Genomic DNA, 20,322 nt, shown 5'->3' on the forward strand with positions numbered 1-20,322 from the left:
CAACAAGGAGTCTGATGGCACCTTAAAGACTAACAGATTTATTTGGGCATAAGCTTCCGTGAGTTAAAACCTCACTTCTTCGGATGCATAGAGTGAAAGTTACAGATGCAGGCATTATATACTGACACATGGAGAGCAGGGAGTTACTTCACAAGTGGAGAACCAGTGTTGACAGGGCCAATTCAATCAGGGTGGATGTAGTCCACTCCCAATAATAGATGAGGAAGTGTCAATTCCAGGAGAGGAAAAGCTGCTTCTGTAGTGAGCCAGCCACTCCCAGTCCCTATTCAAGCCCAGATTAATGGTGTTGAATTTGCAAATGAATTTTAGTTCTGCTGTTTCTCTTTGAAGTCTGTTTCTGAAGTTTTTTTGTTCAATGATAGTGACTTTTAAATCTGTAATAGAATGACCAGGGAGATTGAAGTGTTCACTTACTGGCTTGTGTATGTTACCATTCCTGATGTCTGATTTGTGTCCATTTATTCTTTTGCGGAGGGACTGTCCGGTTTGGCCAATGTACATGGCAGAGGGGCATTGCTGGCACATGATGGCATATATGACATTAGTGGATGTGCAGGTGAATGAGCCCCTGATGGTGTGGCTGATGTGGTTGGGTCCTCTGATGCTGTTGCCAGAGTAGATATGGGGACAGAGTAGGCAACGAGGTTTGCTACAGGGATAGGTTCCTGGGTTGGTGTTTCTGTGGTGTGGTGTGTAGTTGCTGGTGAGTATTTGCTTCAGGTTGGGGAGTTGTCTGTAAGGGCTGGAAGTGGGGAGGAGAGGAGGGGAGTCTGACATCCATATAGTGGCCCTTAGGGAGTGACATGTGGTGTGTGTGAAAAAATGAGAGTGCAGCTGCAGAGTTAGTGTGTGTTCGGATGTGTGTGAGGTAGATTTCCATGAGTGCTAGGAGATGGAGGGAGCAGGTAATGAATAGGTGGTGGATGACAGTGACCTTCCTTGGCCATTCCAGAGGTAGCAGGAGAATGGGAAGGGAAAGGGGTAACAAGAAGGGCAGGGATAGAGAAGGAATATATGGAACCTAAGAGGTGAGTGTGGGTTGATGAATTACAAGGTAAGCAGCTTCCCCTCTTCGTCCTCGGGAGTGACTTGGCCCAGAAGTCCTCTTGGACCATACCTAGTATGAAGCCCATACAGTCGGGGCTGCAGAGGAATCAGCCATGTCCAGTTGTGTGAATCTCTTGCCCCCCAGAAGAGATCACTTGCAGCCAAGACACTAATGAACGACCCTGGGCTAGGATCTGGTCAGGAGATTCTCCCTTCCCTGCAAAGGCAGTAGCAGGGCTCTTGCTCGCTGGGCACGGAGGAAGCCCAGACGCGGGGCCGCAGATCGCTTTCGGGGGACTCAGGGAACTCCCGCTGCCAGCGGGGGGGGGGGAACGGGCCGGCTCAGCGCCTGCCCGGCGCCCGCACGGAGTCGGGCTCTAGGTGTCCTGCGTGGGACTGGGAGGGGTTAAGCCGGCAGCCCCAGCCCGGGGGACGGACAGGCGGACGGGCAGGCTCAGGCGCCTGCTATACGGAGTCGGGGCTCTAGGTGTCCTGCCTGGGAGGGTCCCTGCTGCATTGCAGCCTCCGCGCTGCTCCGTGTCTGGCGCGCACAATGGCGACTCCCAGCCCCAGCAGCGGCTCCGGCTCCGGCTCCAGCAGCGGGAGCAGCACTCCGGGCTCCCAGGCGCACACGACGGTCAGCAGCATGCAGGGTGAGCGACCCCCGCACCAGGCCCCGCCCGCTCGGTCCCCCCGCAACGGCGCGCCCGGCCCGGGCTCCGCACCTCGGCCCGGCCGCTTCCGGGCCGCCCTCGTCGGTCCGGTGGGGCCGGCAGGTCGGGGCCGGCTAGGCCCCGGCTCGGCTCCTTTGCTCAGCGGCGGGAGCCGGGTCCGGGCCCGCCGAACCGCGATGGCCTGTAAGGCCGGGGCGCCGCGCAACCCTCGCGACGGACCCCGGCCAGCTGCCCCGAGAGGGAACCGGCCGACTCCCGCCCTGGGGGCCGCGCTCCGGGCCGAGAGGCCTTAGGTGCTGGGGCGGCCATGGGCCCCCGATTGCGCGGAGGAGGGCGGCAGGCTGGGGGAAGGGTGCGAGTGTGTGTAGGGGGAGTGCGTCCACAGTGTGTGTGTGTGTGTGGGGACGACGGACGGGAGTGTGCCCACTGTGTGTGTGTAGGGGCGGACAGGACGGGAGTGTACCCGCAGTGGGGCGTGGGGGGGGGGAGTGTGCCCGCAGTGTGTGTGTGTGTGTGGGGGGGGACACGTGAGAGTGCCCGCAGTGGGGGAGGGGGGGAAGAGTGTGCCCGCAGTGTGTGTGTGTGTGTGGGGGGGGAGTGTGCCCGCAGTGTGTGTGTGTGTGGGGGGGGGAGTGTGCCCGCAGTGTGTGTGTGTGGGGGGGGGAGTGTGCCCGCAGTGTGTGTGTGGGGGGGGAGTGTGCCCGCAGTGTGTGTGTGTGGGGGGGAGTGTGCCCGCAGTGTGTGTGTGTGTGGGGGGGGAGTGTGCCCGCAGTGTGTGTGTGTGTGTGGGGGGGAGTGTGCCCGCAGTGTGTGTGTGTGTGTGTGTGGGGGGGAGTGTGCCCGCAGTGTTTGTGTGTGTGTGTGGGGGAGTGTGCCCGCAGTGTTTGTGTGTGTGTGGGGGGGAGTGTGCCCGCAGTGTTTGTGTGTGTGTGGGGGGGGGAGTGTGCCCGCAGTGTGTGTGTGTGTGTGTGGGGGGGGGAGTGTGCCCGCAGTGTGTGTGTTGTGTGTGTGTGGGGGGGAGTGTGCCCGCAGTGTTTGTGTGTGTGTGTGGGGGAGTGTGCCCGCAGTGTTTGTGTGTGTGTGGGGGGGAGTGTGCCCGCAGTGTTTGTGTGTGTGGGGGGGGGAGTGTGCCCACAGTGTTTGTGTGTGTGGGGGGGGAGTGTGCCCGCAGTGTTTGTGTGTGTGTGTGGGGGGGAGTGTGCCCGCAGTGTTTGTGTGTGTGTGTGTGGGGGGAGTGTGCCCGCAGTGTTTGTGTGTGTGTGGGGGGGAGTGTGCCCGCAGTGTTTGTGTGTGTGTGGGGGGGGAGTGTGCCCGCAGTGTTTGTGTGTGTGTGTGGGGGGGAGTGTGCCTGCAGTGTTTGTGTGTGTGTGTGGGGGGGAGTGTGCCCGCAGTGTTTGTGTGTGTGTGTGTGGGGGGAGTGTGCCCGCAGTGTTTGTGTGTGTGTGGGGGGGGAGTGTGCCCGCAGTGTGTGTGTGTGTGTGGGGGGGAGTGTGCCCGCAGTGTGTGTGTGTGTGTGGGGGGGGAGTGTGCCCGCAGTGTGTGTGTGTGTGTGGGGGGGGAGTGTGCCCGCAGTGTGTGTGTGTGTGGGGGGGGGGGAGTGTGCCCGCAGTGTGTGTGTGTGTGTGTGGGGGGGGGAGTGTGCCCGCAGTGTTTGTGTGTGTGTGGGGGGGGGGGAGTGTGCCCGCAGTGTTTGTGTGTGTGTGGGGGGGGGGGGAGTGTGCCCGCAGTGTTTGTGTGTGTGGGGGGGGGGAGTGTGCCCGCAGTGTTTGTGTGTGTGTGGGGGGGGAGTGTGCCCGCAGTGTTTGTGTGTGTGTGTGTGGGGGAGTGTGCCCGCAGTGTTTGTGTGTGTGTGTGTGGGGGAGTGTGCCCGCAGTGTTTGTGTGTGTGTGTGGGGGGGGAGTGTGCCCGCAGTGTTTGTGTGTGTGTGGGGGGGAGTGTGCCCGCAGTGTGTGTGTGTGTGTGGGGGGGGAGTGTGCCCGCAGTGTGTGTGTGTGTGTGTGGGGGGAGTGTGCCCGCAGTGTGTGTGTGTGTGCGGGGGGGGGGGAGTGTGCCCGCAGTGTGTGTGTGGGGGGGGGGGGAGTGTGCCCGCAGTGTGTGTGTGTGTGGGGGGGGGACGGGGATGGGAATGTGCCTGCAGTATGTGTGTGTGGGGGGGGGGGGACGGGGATGGGAATGTGCCTGCAGTATATGTGTGTGTGTGGGGGGGACGGGGATGGGAATGTGCCTGCAGTATATGTGTGTGTGTGTATGGATGGATGGATGCCCATGGGGGCGGGGAGGCGTGAGTGTGCCCGCAGTATATGTGTGTGTGTGTGTATGGATGGATGGATGCCCATGGAGGGGGGGCGTGAGTGTGCCCGCAGGGTATGTGTGGGGATGTATGCCCAGAGGGTTGGGGTAGTGGAGTGTGTCCGCCAAGTGTGTGTGTGTGTGTGTGGGGGGGGGTGCGAGTGTGCCCGCCGGGTGCGTGTGTGCGGGGGGTTCGAGTGTGCCCATGGTGTGTGTCTCAGAGGGGAGACTGGGGTGAGTGAGTGTGCCTGAAGCATGGAAGGGGGAGCCAATCTTGGGGGAGTGGTCAGTGTGCTGGGGGGTTGTGTGGGTGTGCTGTTTTCCCTAGGGCTGGAGGTGTTTGAGTGCACACGGGGTGCTCCGTAGCTGAGTTTGGTGACTGCTTTGGGAAGTGATTGGGGAGGGTAGGGGGGCGGTCCAGATGCCTGTGCTGGCAGTGCTGTGTTATTCAGTGACTGCATACTACCTCCACTTGCCTTCTACAAATTAGTGACTAGCAGAAAAAATGTTGGTTTTACCATGTAAAACTCAGCTGATGTTGGAGCCTCATCTCCTATTCTGTGGGGGTGGTGCTCAAGGCTCAGAAATACACACTTAATGTAGCTTGAAAACTGTTGCATATATTTGAACATACTCCTCTTTAGGGGCAACTAGATTCTGCTAGTGGTGTTTTGACTGTCTCTGAAGATCTCTAAACAATAAGAAAGCAGCCATTCTTCTTGGGAAGGCATTCACTTCTGATTTCAGACTCCTACCCTTTTATTAGGTAACTACATGAATAGCAAATAGACTCTTGTTTTAAGCATGAACGTGCAGGTTAGATATAGTTCTGCTGCAGCAGGTTATTTTGATGTAAGACTGGCGTTTTCCTCCCACTAACACATGTAAGCTCTGCAGCAGAAGAGTCATTGAGTTAAAGTATGTAAACGTGAACATTTGCCAAGGGTAGGCAAGTTTTAGTCTGGATTTTATGCAAGTTGAACCTCTCTAGTCCGGCATCCTCGGGACCTGACTGCCGCTGAACTAGAGAATTTGCCAAACCACGGAAGGTCAACGCAGAGTGCCAGTGGGTCTCCCTAGGCACGGGAAGTAGGAGTATGGGGGGTGCTGCAGCACCGCCAGGCTTTGCACCCAGCTGGACCCCCTGCTTGGGGGCCCTGCTGCTACCCGGAGTGCTGGCCCTCCGCCTGGGGTGTTAGCTGCCGGCCCCAGGTCCTCCCCCTCCCTCCCGGAGCTTGAACACCGCGAATCAGCTGTTTGCTGCGGTCCGGAAGCGCTGGGAGGGAGGAGGAGTTGGTAAGTGCGGGGCTGCCGGCACGCGGGGGGAGCTTGACGCCAGTGCATGCTCTGCACCCACTAATTTTTCCCCCTGGGTGCTCCAGCCCTGGAGCACCTATGCCGGACCACGGATGTTGCCTGATCAAGGAGTGCTGGATTAGAGAGGTTTAACCTGTATCTTTTTAGATCAGTGTTCTGTCTACTTCTTAATATTTCTTGTGGCAAGTGACTCATCCCAGTATGGCTGTTCTTTGGCCACCATTCTGGGCAAAGGTTTAAACTGGGAACTCCTAGAATGTTAGGTTGATCTGATGCAGAGCATAAGGCTTTTCTTTTCTTGTGTTACTTTAGGCTGCAGTTACTTCCTGTAGAATTTCCAGCAGCATGTGTGCCGCACAAACTCTGTGGCTGGAAGGGAATGACGGGCATACATTTTTGCCCTGCCATGAGCATAGTTGGAAACTAGTACTGGGAGCAGCCAGGCTCAATTTATCTCTAATTTTCCAACACAAGGTCTCAGAAAACAAACCGTCTAATAGTGGGTACAGTTTTATTTAGAAACTGGTTTCTTAATAAAAAGCCAGATGAAGAATAGGTCTGTCAGTTGACCTTAGAATTGTAACCCTAGTAAATTGAACATTGTAAGTGTTGACTTGTAGCCTCTGCCCAAATGTCAGTTTCCGAGGGCATGTCCAGACTAGGCAAATAGGTTGTGTTTTAAGATGTTCGCTAACGTGCTTTAAGTAACGTGTATTTACACACCACTTAGTGTCTAGTGGGCACAAAGGCAGCAATGTTTAAAAACGTTAGCTGATTGTGGTAAATGCTGGGGTTTCTCTATGGTTTACCATAGTCCATTAATATGGTCGTAAACACAACCTTTCTGCACTAGGTACAAAATTGTGTTTAAATTTGCATTATCCAACATGTTTTGAAACACAACCTATTTTTGTAGCCCCAAGTTTGTTTCTGGATAGATACTGCAGTGTCTTGTGTTTATTCAGTAACAAACTAAATGGAAAGTGATATAGTTAAATTAGTGTAATTTCTGTGAGTAATCAAGCCTTGTGTCACACTTTATCAGCCAGTCTCTTGCTGGATTGGGGAGGAGCAGTTCTGATTTGGCTCCTAGTGACTACATCCCCATTCACTGAGCAGTTCTTTATTTCTTGATCCCTCATTTCTTTTACTTTAATATTTGCTTTGGGAAAATAGACTAAGAATACTTCAATGATCAATTTATGGTTAAAATATTAGTCTCTTATTTTGGTTGTGGCTAACATTTTAGCTTTTCATAGTGTTACTGTAGGGTAAGGTAGCAGGTCTTTTCGTCAGTGTCTGAGGACTGACCCTCTACCCTTGCAAAAAATTAGAGACTTGGGCAATGTCTACACTATAAAGTTAAGTTGTCTTAAGTTAGGCCGACATATAGCCACCATTGTAATTAAACTGCTGTTGCATGTCCTTTTTTCTGAGGAGTGTGTCCACAGTAGCAGCTCTTGCATCGACACAAAGAACAGTGCATCTTGGGTAGCTATCACACTGTGCAACTTGCCATCATCTGTCCTAGGGTGTTTTGGGAAGGGTTTGCAATGCCTCATGGGGGCAGTTTCAGCATTCCATGATGTAGTTTTCTCTGTCCTATCATTCCATGGGCTTCCTAGTATATTTAACACCACTTTTCAACAGCCCCTGTAACTTGTCCATCCGCCATCTCTCCGAAAGCACGGATCCTGCACTGCTCTCCAGTACTGTGGTGAATGTTATGAACACAATGCACCTGATCCTGCAGTATTTTATGAGCTGCGTGTCTGATGACGATGCCTTGGTGTCTGGCTTACAGTGTGCCATGGAAAGAAACAATTCAAGATTGCTGTTAGCATTCACGGAGCAGCTGCACATGATGGACCATCAGTTCTGGGCTCGAGAAACAAGCACTGAGTGGTGCGATCGCATCGTTATGCAGGTATGAGATAGCGAGTAATGGCTGCAGAACTTTCAGATGTGCAAAACCACCTTCCTGGAACTATGTTTGGAGCTCACCTCTGTCCTCCGGCGCAAGGACACCAAAATGAGAGCCGCATTCACGGTGGAGAAGCATATCCCTATTTTGGCACCAGACCACCTTTTGACGGCGTACATCAACAGAAAGGGCTACTTATCTCTGTGGATCACTGGGGTTGTTTCATCAACACGAGCTGGTCAGAGAAGGTCTGCATCTTTAGAAACACAGGCCTGTACAGAAAGCTGCAAGCAGGGACTTTCTTTCCAGACCAGAGGATTACCACTGGGGATGTGGAAATGCAAATAGTAATCCTGGGAGATCCAGTCTATCCCTTGCCGCTGTGACTCATGAAGCTGTACACTGGCATGCCTGACAGCAAGAAGGAGCGCTTCAACCACAGGGTCAGCAGGTGCAAAGTGACTGTTGAATGTACATTTGTCTGCTTAAAGGGTCACTGGTGCTGTCTCCTCAGGAGCTTAGACCTTAGTCAGGGCAATATCCCCATGGTCATAGCTGCCTACTGTGAGCTTCATAATATCTGTGAAGCAAAGGGGGAGAAGTTTCCCCATGGGTGGGGTGTGGAAGTTGAACAGCTGTCTGCTGCTTTTGAACAGCCAGATACCAGGGCTCTCAGAGGGGCTCAACAGGGAGCTATTCAGATCAGGGAGGCTTTGAAGGAGCATTTTAACAATGAGCCAAAGTAATGTGTGTTGCTGTAATGTGCTGAGCCTGGAATTGTTTTTTTTCACCGTGGTATGAACCTTGTAATGATTGCTTTCTGTGCGCTGCTATAACAATGCAAATTAATCTATTGCTATCGTCTCTGAATTAGCAACAGTCACCATGTGTTGGAGAAGAGTAAAGATTCATTCACTTTCCATAAGTTGATTTTTATTCCACACCTATGGAAACATACCTATGTCATGCTGAGGTAAACTTAATACATAGAGTATCTTTGAAGGAGAAGGGACAGTGAATTCACAAGCACATACGCCAACGAGGCTCTCGCGGCTGTGTGTCTAGCTGTCATTGTGCGTAATCGCCCGTGCGGTGGAGTGCCTGGGGTACTGTTGCAGCAATGGAAGATGTATGGAACATGTGTGGAGAGTGTAGGGAGGTCATCAAATGAAGTTCTCTATGGGCTGCAGCAGGAGGTGAGCACAGATGTGTTCAGCCTGAAGTTCAGTCGGAGATTGCAGCATATCTGTTTGTTCCCCGAGCTGTGTTATCATTTGTTTTGGCCCTGCTTCCTTTCCTCAGTATCCCTCCACATTTTCTCATTGATTGTCTCTCCCCAAGCTCTTGGCTCGCAATCTGAAGCACCAGAGGATTGCAGCGCCTTGAACATGTCTTCCTTAGACCTCTTCTGTCTTCTCCTTATCTGGCCGGGCTGCTCCGCCAGTGTGCATGAGGAGACCCTCAAGGCCACATCTGCAGCTTCTAAAGAAACAATGGACATAGGTCCTATTTTCAGTGTACTTGCACCGCTTGATCCAAACAAGTTACAAGCACAACTTTCTTGCTTTCCCTTACGAGTCATACAGCTCGGTGGCAGCCTCAGCCATGCCCAGAGTGGAGCAGGTGAGTTGGGACAAAGGGCAGGGGGTAGCGCTGGGTTATCAGTACAAGTGCATAGGATTATTGTACTGAATACTGGCACATTTTTTCACAGGCGGAGGTAATTGTAGCTGATATCTCACTCCTGAGGGTAAGCAAGGCTGCAAGGGAGCACTTCCTGCATGCGTGTGGCTGCAGCCTGGATCTATATGCTGCTACCTTGTGTACTGAAATGGTGTCTGCTGAAGTAATTGCCCAGTGGTGTGGCAAAGTGGCCTACTGCAGAGGAAGAAACAAGGCAGCTCTCCCAAGAAATCTTCGGCAGAGGATTGCAGATTACCTCTAAGAAAGCCTCCATAGAAATCTCCAGGAAAATTCATGGGAGATCCCACTGTGCAAAAACAAACTTTTCTGCTTTTCTGAGAAGCAGATAGCAACTCTACCTGTATTGGTTATTTCACTACCTTTTGTAGCCTAATTAAAAAAGCATTACATGAGCAGATGTGTCCCTATGGTATTGAAGCAAATTGAGTACATACCAGAATTTCTGTCCCCTGCATCATGCTCAGCTCAGCTGGATTGCAGGGAGTGGCTAGATTGCTCTGGATTCAAAAAGAGGTCCTGGCTCCCCATGCCACCGGATCTCCCTGTTGCTTGTCTCCCATCCTCCTTCGCCTCCACTTCCTTGTTCAGTATGTTTTCCTTGAGGTTCACTCTGGTGGTCAGTGACTCCAGCCCCCCCGAAAAGTATCCACGGGGCTCTTGGTGTTGGAGGTGGGATCGCCACCGAGGATGGCATGCAGCTCCTTGTAGAAGTGGCATGTCTGAGCTCTACACCAGAGCGACTATTGCCACCCTTGCATTCTGGTATGTCTGCCTGAGCTCCTTGAATTTTACACGGCACTGCTGCGTGTCCCTGTCATAGCCTTTGTTCTCCATGGCCTGAGCGATCTGGCCTTAGATATCAAAGTTCTTGCTGCTGGAGTGGAGCTGTGACTGCACAGCTTCCTCTCCCCACAGACCCAGGAGATCCACCACTTTTGTTGTACTCCGGGCAGGAGTGCGTTTGCTGCGTGGTGCTGGCCTGGTCAGCTGGACAGTTGCTATGTTAGCTCACCTGCTAAGCAGACAGGAAGAGCAGTTTTAGAACTTCCCTGGGGTTTTAAAAGGGAAGGGGTGCATGCCTGTGATTGCTCTGCTTCCCTGCAGCCAGGTACACAATGGGCATTGTAGCACACCTTCTGGAGGCCCCTTAAGTCAACACAAGCAATGCAGTGTCTACACTGACACTGTGTCGCTCTAACTATGTCCTCGTAAGTGTTACGTCTCTCGTCAAGGTGGTTTTATCAAGTTGGTGTAGCAGGTGTGTGACAGTGGCGGGCAGAGCATTGTACTGTGTACAGCTCCATAGTTAGGATGATGTAAGCTGCCTTATGTCGACTTAACTTTGTAGTATAGACAAGCCCTTGTTTAAAAAAAAAAAATCACTGTCTTTCAGTGCAGTTGGTGTGTTTTTTAAAGTTTTAAACCTTTGAAAAATCCTCTGTGCATTAGCAGCATTTACAGCTGCTTCAGACTGAGACTTTACTGTTTTCATACTGAGGAAACACTGTAATAAAATGCTATTTGCCTTGTTTTTTGAAATGTTGCATTCCTTTTATTTATAGCAAAAAATATAAACGATTGCTCTCCTTGTGATGGTGGCAATAAGGCAGAAGCAAGAACTGCTCTTTTTCTGCACGAGTGTGTCAGGGTTTGTCTGCACTTAAAATGCTGCACCACTTAAGTGATGACATTACTTACTGTGAGGAGAGGGGTTCTCCCTGCAGTTTAGGAACTCCACCGCCCCGAGAGGTGGCAGCTAGGTCTATGAGGAGTGCTTTCTGGCTAGGTCAGTTTAACTGTGTCGCTCAGAGGCGCAGATTTTTCGCTTTCCTGAGCGAAGTAGTTATACCAACCTAATTTCGTAGTGTAGACCTGGCCTCAGTTTGCACATGCATGGGTAAAGTATCACATGTGTAAACTAATGTTGACAAGGCAACTTGAAGTTTTAACACTTGGTTTATCTACACTCAGCTGTTATGTGTATACCTTTTTTCTTAGTGAAGGCAGGGTCCAAATTGTTAGCTTGTCTTCAGAGCTGTTAAGAGGGCTTTCCAATTGTTATGTTAACTTGATTGAACTCATGAATGAAAAATACACTCTTTTTGCCTGTGAAGATAGGGTCATCTAAAGAAACAAAGTTGAATGGAGAAAGTCTCCCTTCTTTTCCTCTATGTAATTTTCAAAAGTAAGTTTGGTGGAAACACACTCACAATCACTTGTGTTTATAGTTCCTATATGTGTGGAATGTGGAGGGCTTGGGAGACATGATTGTAGTTGGAATGGAAGTCTAATATCTCTACAGCATTTATAGAGGAGAAGAGAACTTGCTTATGTTTAAAATAAAGCCCACAAAATATCAAACTAAAGCGGACTTTTAACGTCTACTGCTTTTGGAGCTCACAAGTTTTCTATGGATTTGGGTTTGATAAGTTTTAAACAAAACTTGAAATTTGTGCTAAATTTCATATAAAGTGTGCCTCACTAAAAAGTGAAATTAAAAGAGAAAAAAACTGTCCAGTCTGGGCAATGCAGGAAGGAAACAGCACCAATGGCAAAAATTCATGAGGGTTTCAATGAGGCGATGCCTTGTTATAGAGTTGTTTTAGTCTCAATCTTTGGAGCACGCCCTCGTGGTGTGAGATGTTGTGTCAGCAATTCTGCCCCATTCTCTACCTTGTGACTTCAGTGATGTGGTATGGTGGGGGCTTGGCCATACAGTCAGGTGACAAGGGAGTTCAACCCCTTCAGGGGTATCTATGTCTCGAATAATGTCTGATAAAGTAATACTAATCAAGACAGCATCTTCTGCCCCTCCTCGACTCCTCTTCAGCCTCACTTTTCTTGAAGAGCAGCGACATGCAGAGCTTTTCCCTGGAGTCTCTCAGCAAAACCAAAAAACAGACAAAAATACAAACTAAGCAATGTCCACCCATCCTGGGCTTGAGCGGTTAGTCCATCTTTGGTTCTTCCTCTGCCTGTCTTCTGTCAGGCGCTTGCCACAGAGAAGAAACTCCAAACCACCTCTCTTCTGGATTTCCTTCTCCCAACTATACTGAACTCACGTCTGGGTAAGGAGCTTTCTGTATGAGTCTTATGTTTCCACTGTCATTTTAAAGTTTGGAGTATGCTGGTCTCCACCAGCCTTCAGAAGGAGTCCGCTGTTTTGTGCCCTGGATTAGAGCCCTGTGTGGATTCAAAATTTAGATCCGTGGATATAAATTGGATATCTGTGGAGCTGCAGGGCTCTACCAGGAACCGCAGCAGCATGTCTGTCTGCTACTTGCAGGAGCCAGTGCCCCGCAGCCCCACCCACTGGGGCGGGCACCAGGCACATTGGCAGCTGTCACTGGTTGCCCTAGTGCAGGGGTGGGCAAACTTTTTGGACCGAGGGCCATATCTTGGTATGAAAATTGTATGGTGGGCCATGAATGCTCACGAAATTGGGTTTGGGGTGCAGGAGGGAGTGAGGGTTGGGGGTTGTGGGCTCTGGGGTGGGGCAGGAAAGGGGGAGTTCAGAGTGCGGAAGGGGGCTCCAGGCTGGGGCAGGGGGTTAGGGTGCGGGGGGGGGGGGAGTGCTCTGGCTGGTGGTGTGGGTTCTGGGGTGAGGCTGGGATGAGGGATTTGGGGTGTAGGAGGATGCCCCAGGCTGGGCCCAAGGGGATCAGGGCAGGGGATTGGGGCATGGAGGGGTGAGGGCTCTGCCTGGGGGTGTGGGCCCTGGGGTGAGGCCAGAAATGAGGAGTTCAGGGTGCGGGAGGGGGCTCCAGGCTGGGGCAGGGTGTCGAGGTGCAGGAGAGGGGTCAGGCTGGGGCAGGGGATCGGGGCACAGGAGAGTTGCAAGCTCCGGGCGGCACTTAACTGAAGCAGCTCCTGGAAGCAGCAGCATGTCCTCCCTCCAGCTCCTATGCAGAGGTGCGGCCAAGCAGCTCTGCACGCAGCCCTGTCCGCAGGCACTGACCCTACAGCTCCCATTAGCCGCAGTTCCCAGCGCTTGGGGCAGGGACAGGCTGCCCCGCCCCCTGGCTGCCCCTAAGCTTAGGAGCTGGAGCGGGGACATGCTGCTGCTTCCGGGAGCCTCGGCACCCATGTGCGCTGGGCTGGCTCCAGCAAACCAAGCAGGTGCTTGGGGCTGCACATTTTCAGGGGCGGCATTCCAGCCAGCCTCTTTTTTTTTTTTTTTGGGTGCTTGGGCGGCAAAAGCCTAGAGCTGGCCCCTGCAGCAGCAGCGTGTCCTGCACCGGGGGCGCCCTGGGGCCGCTGCAGTTCACGTCGGGGAGCAGTGCCCGCACCTTATGGCCGGGCGGGCTCCGAGCGCAGGACACTTGGGCTGGGGGCCACCCCTCGGGGCACACGGAGCCGCCTGCAGGTGCCACAGGGCGGCCACCCCCCAGCGCCGCAGCTGGGGCTGGGTGAAGCGTCCAGAGCCGCCCAGGGACTGCAGCAGGGCGGCCAGAAGCAGCAGCAGGAGTGGAGCCATAGGCGGGGTGCTGCTGTGCGGGGCCCGCGTCCCGCTCTCTGGGGCTCCGCTCCCTCTGGAGCTGCCCTGACCCGGCTCCTCAGCCCCCAGCCGGGGCAATCCCCCGGCTCTGTCCTCCCCAGTCCCGGCCGGTCCTGGAGGTGGGAGCCTTGTCTGGAGGACCCTGGGCTGAGGCGTGGCCTGGGTACCCCGCTGCTTACCCCGACCCTGCCAGCGCTGGACCGGTTAGAGGTGAGGGGGGAGCGGGCGGAGTCAGCGCTAGTGGGGGGGAAGAACCCAGGGTTGGGGTGGCAGGGGGTGTGGGTGGGGGGAGAGCCCAGGGTTGGGGTTGGGGGCAGCCAACAATTTTTTTGCTTGGGGCGGCAAAAAACCTAGAGCTGGTCCTGTATGTGCAGAGCAGCCTCTGACCCCGCTCCCCAGCTGGAGCACGGGAGCTGGGCAAGCCCCAGACCCCACTACCCAGCAGGAGCTTGAGGGCTGGTTTAAACTGTCTGTAGGGCTGGATGTGGCCCGTGGGCCATAGTTTGCCCACCCCTGCCCTAGTGTGTGCAAGTGGCTCTCATGCCCCCAGACGGGAGTTCCTTCCTCGCAGCAGTCTGAGTCTCCTGTGCGGGGGTGTGCGAGCTGCTTGCACACATGAGCGTGACCAGGGACAGCTGCCGATGAGCCTGGTGCATGCCCCAGTGGGTGGGGTTGGGGGTGGTACAGCTGTGCCGGAGGAGCGGCCGTTGCATGGCACTGGCTCCTGTGAGCGGTGGCCCGACATGCTGCTGCTTTCGCCGCTGCAGTTCCTGGCAGAGCCCTGCAGCTCCGTGGATATCTGATTTATATCTGCAATGGGCTCTACCCTGGATCTTTTTCTCCCATACTCAGCTCATTGTCTTCTATTAGTGAAGATAAACATTTCCTTACAAATATTTTCATGGCACTTCTGCCATGGTACTCTGTGCCCAGCTTCATCCTCAGCCTCTCTATTCAGAGCAGTAGCAATTGCAATGCTGCAACAGCAGTGTTATGGAGAAGGCTCTCTGGTACTTTCTCACAGTTCTTTCAAGGCTGGTTCTTTCATACATTTTAAGACCAAAAAGCACCATTATGATTATCTAGTCTGACCTTCTGTATAATACAAGTCAGAGAACTTCATCCAATAATTCCTATATCAGGCCCAATAACTTGTGGTTGAACCAGAGCAGATCTTTTAGAAAGAGACATCCAAGCACAATGTAAAAAGCAACAGAGGGTCCTGTGGCACCTTTGAGACTAACAGTTAGTCTCAAAGGTGCCACAGGACCCTCTGTTGCTTTTTACAGATTCAGACTAACACGGCTACCCCTCTGATACTAAGCACAATGTAAAGACTCCAGGGGGTGGAGAATCCATCATTTCCCTTGGTAAGGTGTTCCAGTGATTAATTAGTCTTACTGTTAAAAATACACCTCTACTTCGATATAACGCTGTCCTCGGGAGCCAAAAAAATCTTACCACATTATAGGTGAAACCGTTATATTGAACTTGCTTTGATTCACTGGAGTGCGCAGCCCCGCCCCCCCGGAGCGCTGCTTTACCACATTGTATCCGAATTCGTGTTATATAGAGTAGCGTTACATCAAGGTAGAGGTGTATGTGCCTTATTTCCAGTTTGAATTTGTCTAGCTTCAGCTTCCAGCAATTGGTTCTGGTTATTCTTTCATCTGCTAGATTAAAGAGCCTTCTATTAGAAATTTTCTCCCTGTGCATAGGTACCTCCAGACTGATCAAAATTCCTCATAACATTGTATTGAATAAGCTAAGCAGAATGAGCTCTTTAAGGCAGGGCTTCCCAAAGCATTAGGCATAACTTCTCAGGGGCTCTCACATGCCTCTTGCTTGTTCTGGAGAGTCTCAGCTTTCACTTAAAAACTGTTGCGAGCTCCTGGTTGTAGAGAAAACCTTCAAAATGTTAATAGAGTGTAACCAGTATATCACTGTCTGCCTATGACTTTGTCCTCACTGCTAAAAAATTGTATGTGTATGGCAAGATAACCCTCACATGTTCGTTATCTTGTGGTAAAATCCTAGTGGAGACGAGCTCCCTGTAGTTTTTACTGTGAAGGAGCTAGGCATGGGCAACACTATACTATATGCCATCAGGGGCTTGTTCACCTGCACATATGCCATCATGTGCCAGCAATGCCCCTCTGCCACGTTCATTGGCCAAACCGGACAGTCTCTACGCAAAAGAATAAATGGACACAAATCAAACATCAGGAATGGTAACATTCAAAAGCCAGTAGGAGAACACTTCAACCTCTCCGGTCACTCAGTAATAGATTTAAAGGTGGCAATTTTGCAACAGAAAAGCTTCAAAAACAAACTCAACGAGAAACTGCTGAACTAGAATTAATTTGCAAACTAGATACCATTAACTTGGGCTTGAATAGAGACTGGGAGTGGCTGGGTCATTACACAAATTAAATCTATTTCACCATGTTAAGTATCCTCACACCTTCTTGTCAACTGTCTGGAATGGGCCATCTTGATTATCACTACAAAAGTTTTTTTTTTCCCTCCTGCTGATAATAGCTCATCTTAATTAATTAGCCTCTTAGAGTTGGTATGGCAACTTCTACCTTTTCATGTTCTCTGTGTATATATCTTCTTACTATATGTTCCATTCTATGCATCTGATTAAGTGGGCTGTAGCCCACGAAAGCTTATGCTCAAATAAATTCGTTAGTCTCTAAGGTGCCACAAGTACTCCTGTTCTTTTTGCAGATACAGACTAACACGGCTGCTGCTCTGAAACTTGTTTCCACTAGGATTTTACAGAATGGTAGCTAACATGGTTTAGTTATCTTGAGGTAAAAACACCCTTTTTTTGCATTGAAGACAAAGCCTCGGTTTGCAGAGAGACTAAAACAGTAGCTGTGAGGTATGAACCTCTCCATTCATTTCAATGGCTATGGTTGCCGATGCCAATGTAGATAGGTCAAACATCGATATTGTTAACTGTTTCACTGCTCATGAAAGCGTGTCAGAAATGAATGGAAGTATCTTGTATTATAAAGATCTGCACCATCGCTTTCCAAAGTGAGGAGGGCAGGAGCGTGTGTGTGTGTAAAGGATACCTATAATGATAGGTGGGCTTTTGACGACACATGGTGGAATTGCAAAGCAGGTCGTGTGATGAGTTTCATTCTCCTGAGAGGGGGGCTCGGGTTTCAGATGTTTGCACAGGCTGCTGCTCCCATTATTGGACAAAAGTGCTCAAGTCACTCTTGTGACTCTTTTCTGACTCTGATTTCTTTCAATGTTCTCTTTTGAAGTGTGGTCTGGACACAGTATTCTAGTAGTGGTCTCACCAGTATTATCTCTCTGCTACTGTTTTGTATTCATTTCTCTGTCCCATCTTCTCAGGTGTGCTCTCAATTCATTATTGGAATTGCTTGGAAAAGTTTGCTTGACATCTGTTCATCTGATTAACATTTTTGTTAGGTGAACTTCTCTTAAAAATTGGGCTTAGAATCATTTTGACATCATGTGCTTGGAAAACTGAAACAGCTGATTCAACAGAGCAGACTTTGCCTAGGTCTCATTCTCCCCCATCCAAGATCACTCATGTCCCCATCAGAACACATGGTCTACTTTGTTTGCAGGTGGTCAGGTTAAGGGATCCACTGCAGTTACAGAATTCTTTGATAGAAAGACTTCTTATCCATTGGAATTTGCTACCAACCCTTTTTTGTCCTCAGTCTCTGACACAGTGGCTCCTGATGATCTTCTCCCTGACGTGAGTGTCACAGGTCATGTTGTGTGACAAAGTTCCTCCTCTATCTTGGTGGGTCCTGCACCTATTGGTGGATTTTCTTGCCTCAGAGATTCACCATGTGGGTTGGGGAACAGCCCAGAGACCTTCCCCTCTGGAAGAACCCACAGTCCAGGTCATAGAATCATAGAATATCAGAGTTGGAAGGGACCTCAAGAGGTCATCTAGTCCAACCCCCTGCTCAAAGCAGGACCAATTCCCAGCTAAATCATCCCAGCCAGGGCTTTGTCAAGCCGGGCCTTAAAAACCTCCAAGGAAGGAGACTCCACCACCTCCCTAGGTAACGCATTCCAGTGTTTCACCACCCTCCTAGTGAAATAGTTTTTCCTGATATCCAACCTGGACCTCCCCCACTGCAACTTGAGACCATTGCTCTTTGTTCTGTCGTCTGCCACCACTGAGAACAGCCGAGCTCCATCCTCTTTGGAACCCCCCTTCAGGTAGTTGAAGGCTGCTATCAAATCCCCCCTCATTCTTCTCTTCTGGAGACTAAACAATCCCAGTTCCCTCAGCCTCTCCTCATAAGTCATGTGCTCCAGGTCAATTGGGAGGTTTGGGGGGAACCCGGGCCCATCCTCTACTCCAGGTTCCTGTGGACTGCAGTTGTCTATAGTGCCTCCTGTAACAGCTGCATGATAGCTACAACTCCCTGGGCTACTTCCCCATGGCCTCCTCCAAACACCTTCCTTATTCTTACCACAGGATCTTCCTCCTGGTGTCTGATAATGCTTGTGCCCCTCAGTCCTCCAGCAGCACACCCTCTCAGCTCTTTGCACCTCTTGCTCCCAGCTCCTCACACTCGCACCACAAACTGAAGTGAGCTCCTTTTAAAACCCAGGTGCCCTGATTAGCCTGCCTTAATTGATTCTAGCAGCTTCTTCTTAATTGGCTCCAGGTGTCCTAATTAGCCTGCCTGCCTTAACTGGTTCTAGCAGGTTCCTGATTACTCTAATGCAGCCCCTTCTCTGGTCACTCAGGGAACAGTAAACTACTCATCCAGTGACCAGTATATTTGCCCTCTACCAGACTCCTGTACCCTACTGGTCTGGGTCTGTCACAGTTGGTATGCAGACAGCTTGTGGCAGATGGAGGGTGGAGGGAGAAAGGAGTTGAAGTGGGAGTCATTTGCTTAGAATTGGAGCAATCAAATTTTTGCTGTCCCGTCCCAACGATTGTGATGGAAGCTTCAGCTTTTTGTGTTCCTCAAACATGCTTCTCATAGTTTAGACCAGCAGAACTGCCCTGAGTGGTGGGCATCCTGATAAATGTAGGTTGCCTCCACTTGGATACAGAGTAGTCGCTTATGTGAAAATTTTCTGTCTACTCTGTGAATATTAGACAATTGAATCTGAATCAATCTGGGGGTCTCTATGACAGCAGTCACATTTGGACAGGACAAATACTCCCTGCCTTTTCTAGTTGAGTTTCAACCAGCCTCACTTATGGAGATTCTAGAGGTGCTATTAAGTGGGTAAGATTTGTGGTGTTAAGCCTAATAAGGGATCAGTGTAGCAGGTGCACTGGCATGTGTCTCAGTTTCCTCTCCTCTCTCTTGACTTTATGCATCTAGAGTAGTCACAGTTCTGCAGTGGGTGTCTTCAGAACTGATCCAGGGGCTAGGACCAGGGGCTGGGAGTTGGGAGACCTGTGTTCTGTTCAAGCTCTGTTGTGTGACTTTTGGCAAGTCATTTAATCTCCATGCCTCAGTTTCCCCATCTCTAAATGGGATGATACTTACCGTCCTATGTAAAATGCTTTGAGATCTACAGAGTTCAGGCATTACTATTTTGTCACTGTTTGTATTATTCCCCTTTCTATTGTTCATGCTACATACAAACAGATCCATCATTCCCTTATCTAATGGTAATGTTGGAGAGAAGTAAAACACCTGTGTGCTGCTGCTTCAGATCTAGCTTTGCAGCTGCTGTTACTTGTAAGCACTTCCTAGCAGAATATGGAGAAATGTATACGTGTGAGCTACTCCAGAGTAGTGCAAGAATGATGTGACTGACCATGAATAAAACAATTATATGACATGTACACAAAGTGGTGTTAAATGCAATAAGTAACTGAATCTCTTCTGGTTATTTCAGGGATTACTTGTAACACTAATAGTTATAAAGTTTTCAGAGACAATCCTGAGTTTCAAGTTGATGGTGATCTTTCAACACAGATTTTCTTCTCCTAAGTGTATTTAGTTAAATAGGTGTTAACAAAAACAGAGTTTTAAACACCTGAATAACATGTCTCTTCCCATCCCTGTCAGGTTTCACTTCTTTGGTACTTTTGATGTTATCATTTCAATACATCAGCTGGAATCTTCTAAGACAGACAAGCCTTGCATTTCTAATAGGGGAAACAAGCAGAAAACTTCTTTTGTCTTAAGGCATGTTTGTAACAGGGAACACTTCACTCCTGTGCTCCAGGATCTGCATTTGTTGCCAGTTTGTTGCCTGGTGCGGTTTTAGGATGTTGGTTTTAACTTATACAACCATAAATGTGTGGGATCCTGGTTTCTTCAGAGACCTGCCTGTCTCTTTGTGTCATGTGATTGTTTTTGCAATCTGAGGCCTTGGATACACTTGGCAATTCACAGCGCTGCCGCAGCAGCGCTGTGAAGCGCAATTGTAGTCGTGCCGCCAGCGCTGCGAGAGCAGCGCTGTAAGTACTCCACCTCTCCGAGGAGAGTAGCTTGCAGCGCTGCGAGCGAGCGTGCAGCGCTGCAGGCGCTGATTACACTGGTGCTTTACAGCGCTGCACTCGCTGCGCTCGGGGGGGGGGGAGGCGTTTTCACATCCCTGAGTGCAGCAAGTTGCAGCGCTGTACAGTGCCAGTGTAGCCAAGGCCTGAGGCACTGAAGGTAATGCCCTCCCTGCATTTAATTGCAAGGGGGCTGCAGGCAGGGCTTCTTGAGTGTAAGGGCTTGTCTGCATGATTAAGTTAATTCAGTACAAACCCTTGTGTGGACACATTCATTTTGGTTTGCACCAGGTTTATTTTGGTTTGTTTTAAATAGATTAGGAATTAGATTTAGTATCTGACTTCAGGTCCCAGCATGCAGTAC

The 20,322-nt window shown here is 50.7% G+C and overlaps 1 protein-coding gene and 1 long non-coding RNA gene across 22 annotated transcripts in view; both read left to right on the plus strand.

The window, feature by feature from the left end:
- The first annotated feature begins 560 nt into the window (after positions 1–560).
- MAP2K4 (mitogen-activated protein kinase kinase 4) overlaps positions 561–20,322 on the plus strand; it is a 169,574-nt gene continuing 149,812 nt past the window's right edge. For all 21 annotated transcript variants that reach the window (XM_065562686.1, XM_065562689.1, XM_005305120.4 and 18 more), the window contains exon 1: positions 561–1,721. Coding sequence is in view for 13 of the 21 variants with exons in the window: in XM_005305120.4 (XP_005305177.1) it covers positions 1,622–1,721 (100 nt within the window). In the remaining 8 variants the exon portion in view is untranslated. The remainder of the gene's footprint in view (positions 1,722–20,322) is intronic.
- Positions 7,722–10,507, plus strand: LOC135974491 (uncharacterized). Its single transcript, XR_010591754.1, has 2 exons — positions 7,722–8,895; positions 8,987–10,507. It is a non-coding gene; the product is annotated as an uncharacterized LOC135974491 (long non-coding RNA).

The sequence above is a fragment of the Chrysemys picta genome, chromosome 12 (assembly GCF_011386835.1).
Source record: "Chrysemys picta bellii isolate R12L10 chromosome 12, ASM1138683v2, whole genome shotgun sequence".
In the NCBI taxonomy this organism is placed as follows: domain Eukaryota; kingdom Metazoa; phylum Chordata; order Testudines; family Emydidae; genus Chrysemys; species Chrysemys picta.